This window comes from Leucoraja erinacea, unplaced genomic scaffold, assembly GCF_028641065.1.
Source record: "Leucoraja erinacea ecotype New England unplaced genomic scaffold, Leri_hhj_1 Leri_1446S, whole genome shotgun sequence".
NCBI classification, from domain to species: Eukaryota; Metazoa; Chordata; class Chondrichthyes; order Rajiformes; family Rajidae; genus Leucoraja; species Leucoraja erinaceus.
The window spans coordinates 1-8649 of record NW_026575722.1 but is presented as its reverse complement, the minus strand read 5'-3'; the positions used below and the strand labels follow the sequence as shown (position 1 = coordinate 8649).

The 8649-nt window shown below is 56.1% G+C and overlaps 1 protein-coding gene across 1 annotated transcript; it reads right to left on the bottom strand.

Annotated features, from left to right (window-relative positions):
- Positions 1-3136: 3136 nt before the first annotated feature.
- On the bottom strand, positions 3137-7967 carry LOC129715841 (myeloid-associated differentiation marker homolog). Its single transcript, XM_055665720.1, is given in 3 exon segments — positions 3137-3827; positions 3830-4074; positions 7873-7967. Coding segments are annotated over 2 exon segments (888 nt in total). The 5' UTR covers positions 4071-4074; positions 7873-7967; the 3' UTR covers positions 3137-3180.
- Positions 7968-8649: the final 682 nt, after the last annotated feature.

Below are 8649 nucleotides of genomic sequence, written 5' to 3'. Positions count from 1 at the left end.
TGGGTGAAGTGGTCTCTGTTGAGGCTTCTCTGGAAATCTCCCTGCTTAGGGAGAGATCTCTCTCTCTCTCTCTCTCACTCTCTCTCTCTCTCTTTTCTTTCTCTCTCTCTCTCTCCCTCCTCCCTCTATCACTCGGGATGGTCTCTCGGTCCATTGAGTCCTCAAATGAGCATCCTCACACCATACTGTTGGATAACATTAACCACCATATAATTCAATCAAACGCATTTGCCGACAGAGATCTATTATTGCAAAGAGAGATAACAAACAACAGGAGGTGCAGGAGTCGAGGCCATTCGGCCCCTTCCAGCCAGCACACCATTCTTTCGCCATTCAATGTGATCACGGGCCTGATCATCCCCAATCACCCCCGTTCACCTTCGCCTTACCTTGATCTAGAATTCTCTCTCGAAACTCCCCGCTATCTTTAAGAGCCACATCTAACTCTCTCTTGAAAGAATTCTCTCCAGAGAACCGGCCTCCACCGCCCTCTGATGCAGAGAATTCCCACAGATTCACAACTCTCTCTGGGTGGAAAAGTTTCTCCTCGTCTCCGTTCTAAATGGCCGACCCCTTATTGTTAAACTGTGTGTGTGTGTGTGTGTGTGGCCCCTGGTTCTGGACTCGATGTTTCAATGAGATGCCCTCTCATCCTTCTAAACTCCACAGAGTGTACAAGCCCACAGCTGCTACACATTCGCTCAGCATATGACAGTCGCGCCATCCCGGGATTTCACCTTGTAAACCTACGCTGGGCTCCCTCAATAGCAAGAATGTCATTCCTCAAATTAGGGGACCAAAACTGTACACAATACTCCAGGTGTGGTCTCACCAGGGCCCTGTACAACTGCAGAAGGACCTCTTTGCTCCTAGACTCAACCCTTCTTGTTGTTAAAGGCCAAGAGGCCATTCAACTGTTCTTCAAAACTGCTGTGTAGCTGCACACCCCACTCCGTACAGATACCTTAAAAGCCCCCATTGCCAGCGCAACTTAGTAAAAGCCCACTGAAACCAGGGAATGATTTGGGGCTGAAAATCAAGGAAGTGCAGGTGACGGGTTTACAAAAAATTTGGCACAGAGTGCTGGGTCCTAAAGCTCAGTGGGTCAGGCAGCATCTGTGGAGAACATGGATAGGTGGGGACGTTTCACAGAGTGCCGGGAGTAACTCTCAGCGGGTCAGGCAGCATCTGTGGAGAGAACATGGATAGGTGACGTTTCACAGAGTGCTGATGGAGTAACTCAGCGGGTCAGGCAGCATCTGTGGAGAACATGGATAGGTGACGTTTCACAGAGTGCTGGAGTAACTCAGCGGGTCAGGCAGCATCTGTGGAGAACATGGAAGGTGACGTTTCACAGAGTAACTGCTGGAGTAACTCAGCGGGTCAGGAGCAGCATCTGTTTAAGAAACATGGATAGGTGACGTTTTCACAGAGTGCTAGAGTAACTCAGCGGGTCAGGCAGCATCTGTGGAGAACATGGATAGGTGACGTTTCACAGAGTGCTGGAGTAACTCAGCGGGTCAGGCAGCATCTGTGGAGAACATGGATAGGTGATGTTTGGGGTCTCAGTTTGTGGTCAACACTCCCACCGTGTGGTGATCCGCTGCACTGCAGTCTCGGTGGGAGTGTTGACCACAGATCGGATGGACCTGCAGTACAGCGGATCACCACACGGTGGGAGTGTTGACCACAGTTTAGACGGGACTGCAGTGCGGCGGATCACCACATGGTGGGAGTGTTGAACCCGCTCCACTCACTCCCATGTTTCCCGCCTCGATCGTGTCCAATCCCTTAACAATCTTATACGTTTCAATGTGATGCCCTCTCATCCTCAACTCCAGCGTATACAAGCGGTGTTCACAGATACAGGGATAAAAGGAGAGAGCGGGGCGGGGAGGATTAGTGTGGATTGATGGACTCACAGTTTCACAGACTCACGGTTTCACAGACTCACGGTTTCACGGACTCACGGTTTCACGGACTCACAGTTTCACGGACTCACAGTTTCACGGACTCACGGTTTCAGATTCACGCACTCCCGGTTTCACGGACTCACAGTTTCACAGACTCACAGTTTCACGTACTCACAGTTTCACGGACTCACGGTTTCACGGACTCACAGCTTCAAGGATATAGGGGTACAAAAATACAGGGCTGTGGGTGGGGGGGGGGGGCTAGTGTGGGTGTGAGAATAACGAATCACATTTACATTTCTCTGCCGTTTATTTCACAATACTGAAGGTTATAAAATATTGAGCGACTAAAATATCACAAAAATCAGCAAGAAAAATCAGCATTTCCCCAAAGATCTCCGCAAATACAGACAATTACAGTGTTGCCCCTTCTCCCCCCCCCCTCAGATTCAGAATGTTAGTCATTGTACAGTGTACCTCCCTCACCCCCCTACACTCTCCCCTCCCCCTCACTCCGTCCCCCCTCCCCTCATTCCCCTGGCCCTCAGGAGGTGATGAACACTATTCGTGAAGAGTAGACCAGATTGGCCACAATAAACCCTCTCTCCCCTTCTCCTTCCCCCCCCCCCCAAACTCTCTCTCCGACCCATTCTCCTCTCTCTCCCTACACTCTCTCCCCCACTCCCCCCCTCACTCTCCCCTCTCCCCGCCTCTCCTCAGGAGGTGATGAACACTAAAACGGGAGGAATAACACCAGATCAGCCACATAAACCAGGAGGTTGAAGCCGGTGAGAATGGCCACTCTCACTCCCCTCTCTCCCCCCCCTCACTGCCCCACTCTCCCCCCCCCACTCTCCCCCCCTCACTCCCCTCTCCCTCCCCCTCAGGAGGTGGTGATAAACACTAAACGGGAGGAATACACCAGATCAGCCACATAAACCCTCTCTCCCCTACACTGCCCCCCTACACTGCCCCTCACTGCCCCACTCTCTCCCTTACACTCTCCCCCCTCACTCTCCCCCCTACACTCTCCCCCCTCACTCTCCCCCCTACACTCTCCCCTCTCACTCTCCCCCCCCTCTCCTCAGGAAGGTGGTGATGAACACTAAACGGGAGGAATACACCAGATCAGCCACATAAACCAGGAGGTTTGAAGCCGGGTGAGAATGGCCACTCTCACTCCCCTCTCTCTCCCCCCTCACTCTCCCCCCTACAACTCTACCCCCACTCCCCCCTCACTCTCCCCTCTCCCCCCCTCTTCCTCCCCTCAGGAGGTGGTGATAAACACTAAACGTGAGGAATACACCAGATCAGCCACATAAACCAGGAGGTTGAAGCCGGTGAGAATGGCCACAGTCAACATGGAGTCCCAACTACAGGTCCTGCGACCACTACAGGATGAGGGCCTACGTGGGTGCCCGTATTGAGGGGAGAAGCAGTAGAGGGGCCAGAGGACGAGGGCAGTGGCGTAGAGGAGAGCACAGAGGAGTGCGTAGAGGCTGAGAGACTTGTGGATGGGGGAGGGAAGATAACTAGTCATCTCCGTCACACAGAGAATGATGACAATGGCAGCCATGATGAAGCAGAGGCAGTAGACGGCCAGGCACCACTGCAAGGCCGGGTAGGTATCGTAGGCCGTGGCTGAGACAAAGGCGAAGATCACACAGGCCGAGAAGGCCTCGACCACCTTGAGCAGGCCGGGAATTGTGGCCATGTAGCCCACGGTCTCTCCAGGCTTCCCCTTACACAGAGAGACCTCAGCTGCGTAGGCCACAGTAGCCAAACAAGAGAAGACGGTAGCTGCCACGCCGTGGGAGTAGGCTTCGCCCCGGCGTAGGCCCTGCCCTGCTCCGCCCAGGAAGTAGAGCGGGTAGATGACGGAGGCCGACAGGCAGAGGAGGCCGTTCAAGGCAAGGCCACGGGAGCGTTTCTCCACGACACAGGGATCCGGCCTGCTGTTCCCGACACCTCCAGCAGCAGAACCAGGACGGTGATGGCGAACGAGAAGCACCAGGCGAAAATACACCAGCTGCCCTGTTGACCCCACCAGGCCGAGACATGTACTACCAGGCTGAAGGCCACACACGTACACAAGGCCGCAGCCAAACGCACTAGGCCCAAACGGGATGTCAAGGCCTGGGTGTTGATTAGAGCCATCTTCCTGGGGGGGGGAGAGAGAGGGAGAGGGGAGAGAGGGGGGGGAGAGAGAGGGGGAGAGGGGGGGAGGGAGATAAGGAGGAAAGGGGAGCAGGGGGGAGAGGGGGGAGAGGGGGGACACATCGTCAGGGAGAGAGTGTGGAGGAGAGGGGGAGAGGGGGGGGGGGGGGGAGAGGGGGGAGAGGGGGGAGAGGGGGGAGAGGGGGGAGAGGGCGGGAGGGGGAGAGGGGGAGAGGGGGGGGGGAGGGGGGGGGGAGGGGGGGAGAAAGAGAGGGAGAAGAGAGAGAGAGAGGGGGGAGAGAGGGGGGAGAGGGGGGGGAGGGGGGAGAGGGGGGAGAGGGGGGAGGAGGGGGGGAGAGGGGGGAGAGGGAGGGGGAGGAGAGAGGGGGAGGAGGGAGAGGGAGGAGAGAGAGGGGGAGTGAGAGGGGGAGGAGAGAGGGGGAGAGAGGGGAGAGAGGGGGGGAGAGAGAGGGAGAAGGGAGAGGGGGGAGAGGGGGGAGAGGAGGGGAGAGAGAGGGGGAGGGAGGGGGAGAGAGAGAGAGAGGGGAGAGAGAGGGGGGGGAGAGAGAGAGGGGAGAGAGAGAAGGGAGAGGAGGGGAGAGAGAGGAGGGAGAGGAGAGGGGAGAGGAGGGGAGAGAGAGAGGGAGAGAGGGGAGGGAGAGGAGAGACAGAGACAGAGTCAGTCACATCCTTGATTCCAGGAACATATCACAGACATACAAACCTCCCCCCACAATGGAGACACGATGTTGCTGGGATTCGAGGGGGCTGAGCTACAGGGAGAGGTCGGGGCAAAGGGCTGGGACTCTATTCCTTGGAGCGCAGGAGGATGAGGGAGGGAGGGAGGGGCGATCTTATAGAGGTGTACAAAATGACCAGAGTGGGGAATAGATCGGGTAGACAGACGCACAGAGTCTCTTGCCCAGAGTAGGGGAATCGAGGACCCGAGGACACAGAAACATAGACAACAGGTGCAGGAGTAGAGGCCATTTGGCCCTTCGAGCCTGCACCATTCGCCATTCAATGTGATCAGGGCTGATCATCCCCCAATCAATAACCCGTGCCTGCCTTCTCCTCATACCCCTTGATTCCGTTTGCCCCAAGAGCTAAATCTAACTCTCTCTTGAAAACATCAAGAGAATCACAGAGTGATACAGCGTGGAAACAGACCCTTCACTAGTCCCACCCCGTCCAACTTGGCCACCCCGACCAACATGCCCCATCTACACTAGTCCCACCCCGACCAACATGCCCCATCTACACTAGTCCCACCCCGACCAACATGCCCCATCTACACTAGTCCCACCCGACCAACATGCCCCTTCTACATTATTCCCACCACGACCAACATCACCCATCTACACTAGACCCACCACGACCAACATGCCCCCATCTACACTAGTCCCACCCCGACCAACATGCCCCGTCTACACTAGTCCACCCCGACCAACATGCCCCATCTACACTAGTCCCACCCCGACCAACATGCCCCATCTACACTAGTCCCACCCCGACCAACATGCCCCATCTACACTAGTCCCACCCCGACCAACATGCCCCGTCTACACTAGTCCCACCCCCGACCAACATGCCCCGTCTACACTAGTCCCACCCCGACCAAACATGCCCCGTCTACACTAGTCCCACCCCGACCAACATGCCCCATCTACACTAGTCCCACCCCGACCAAACATGCCCATCTACACTAGTCCCACCCCGACCAAACATGCCCCGTCTACACTAGTCCCACCCCGACCATCATGCCCCGTCTACACTAGTCCCACCCCGACCAACATGCCCCGTCTACACTAGTCCCACCCCCAACATGCCCCATCTACACTAGTCCCACCCCGACCATCATGCCCCGTCTACACTAGTCCCACCCCGACCAACATGCCCCGTCTACACTAGTCCCACCCCGACCAACATGCCCCGTCTACACTAGTCCCACCCCGACCAACATGCCCCATCTGCCCCTTCTACACTAGTCCCACCACGACCAACATGCCCCGTCTACACTAGTCCCCCACCCCGACCAACATGCCCCATCTACACTAGTCCACACCCGACCAACATGCCCCATCTACACTAGTCCCACCCCGACCAACATGCCCCATCTACACTAGTCCCACCCCGACCAACATGCCCCATCTACACTAGTCCTAGTCCCACCCCGACCAACATGCCCCATCTACACTAGTCCCACCCCCCCGACCAACATGCCCAGTCTACGCTAGTCCCACCCCGACCAACATGCCCCGATCTACACTAGTCCCACCCCGACCAACATGCCCCGTCTACACTAGTCCCACCCCGACCAACATGCCCCGTCTACACTAGTCCCACCCCGACCAACATGCCCCGTCTACACTAGTCCCACCCCGACCAAACGCATTGACATTTTGTTTTTAGATCAACAGCCCCCCACCCGAGAATTTGTCTATTAATCAACATTAAGAATAGTTTGTCGTCACTTTTGACTTTGTGAGAAACAGGCCCGAGGGAGAGAGTCCATCCCGACCAACTAGGGAGGGAGAGAAGAGGGAAGGGGGGAGGAGGAGAGAGGGAGGGAGGGGGGGAGGGAGAGAAAGAGAGAGGGAGAGGCAGAGGGAGGGAGGGGGGGAGGGAGGGAGGGAGGGAGGGAGGGAGAGGAAAGAGAGAATGCCAGCTCTGGGAGGGGGAGGAAAAAATGAGAGGTTTCAGTTATAGTTGGACAGGCTGGGACTTGAAAGGAGAATTGAAATGGAGAATTGTTCACATTTCCACACGAGATTCTGGCCTCCAGCTGTTAAACCCTTCAGTACGGGGGGCGGGGGAGAGGGAGAGAGGGAGAGAGGGAGAGAGGAAGAGAGGACGGAGAGAAAGGGAGAGACGGAGAGAGAGGGAGAGACGGAGAGGAGAGGGAGGGAGGAGAGGGGAGGAGAGAGGGAGAGACAGAGACAGAGAGAGGGAGAGACGGAGAGAGAGAGAGGGAGAGAGGAGAGAGAGAGAGAGACGGAGAGAGAGGGAGAGAGAGAGAGAGAGGAGAGAGAGAGACAGAGGGAGAGAGGGGGGAGAGACAGAGAGGGAGAGAGGGAGGGAGAGAAGAAGAGAGAGAGGGGGGGAGGAGACAGAGAGGGAGAGGGAGGGGAGGAGAGGGAGATGAGGAGAGGGAGAAGGAGAGGAAAAGGGAGAGAGGGAGAGAGGAGGGAGAGGGAGAGACAGGGAGGAGAGGAGAGACAGAGGGGAGGGAGAAGAGGGAGAGACAGAGGAGAGGAGAGGGAGAGGGAGAGGGGAGAAGAGAGGAGGGGAGAGAGGAGAGACAGAGGGAGAGAGAGGGGAGGAGAGAGGGGAGAGGGTAGAGGAGAGAGACAGAGGGAGAGGAGAGGAGAGAGAGGGAGAGGGAGAGAGAAAGAGGGAGAGAGGAGAGAGAGAGGGGGTTTAGATTGGTATAAGAATAGTTGTACAGGCAACAGTGGTTTATAGATTAAAAGGAGAGATCGAGGCAGGAATAGAGCCCTCACTAAGTGGGAGAAAGAGTGAAGAGAGGGAGAAAGAAGAGAGGGAGAGAGGAGAGAGAGAGGAGGGAGGAGAGGAGGAGAGAGAGGAGAGAGAGAAAAGGGAGAGAAAGAGGGGAGAGGGAGGAGAGAGAAGAGAGAGGGGGAAAGAAGGAGGGAAGGAGAGAGGGAAAAGGGGGGGAAAAAGAGGGGGGAAAGGGAAGAGAAGAGGAGGGAAAGAGGGAAAGGAGGGAAAGAGGAGGGAGGGAGAGGAGGGAAGGAGGGGGAGGAGGGAAAGGGAAAGAGAGAGGGAGGTTCATTCCTACCTGGAGCAGACCGTTATTCGTCTCCGTGTGTCCGCTCTCGTCGCTGGGTTTTCTCAGAGTTGACGCTCAGCCCCATCCCGACTCACCCCACCCACCACTCTGTCTCCCTCTCTCTATAACTCTGTCCGTCTAACTATATTCTCTCTATATCTCTCTCTTTCTCTCTATCTCTCCCCCCCTCTCTCTCTCTAGATAGGATCTCTCTCTCCCTCTATCTTAACTCAGTCTCTCTGTCTATCTCTCCCCTCCCTGACTTGTGAAGATTCTTCCAGCAAAACATACTCAATAGTCTCAAATCACACCACCCCAAAAACCTCTCCTAGCAACTCCCCATCTCTACAAAATAGTGAGTGTCCGTGTGTTGGGTGTGTGCGTTGTACGTGATGTGCGTGCAATGTGTGAGTGTGTGTGTGTGGGTGTGATGGGTGGGTGTAAGTTGTGTGCGTGGGTGTGGGGGTGGTTACGTGGGTGTGTGAGGTTGCGTGTACGTGTGTGTGATGTGCTGTTTACGTGTGGTGGGGTGAGTGAATGGGTTGTGTGTGTACGTGTGTTGTTGTAGAGAGTGTAATGTAAGTGGTTGTGTGTACGTGTTGTGTGCCATGTGTGTACGTGTGTATATGTGTGGTGTACGTGTGTGTGTGTGTGTGTGTGCGTTAGTGTGTGTGTCGTGGGTGTGTGTGCGTACGTGGTGTGTGGGTGCGGGTAAGTGTGTGTGGGTGTGGCGTGTACGTGCGTGCGTGGTGTGCGTGAGCGGGTGGTGCGATGCGTCTGTCGTGT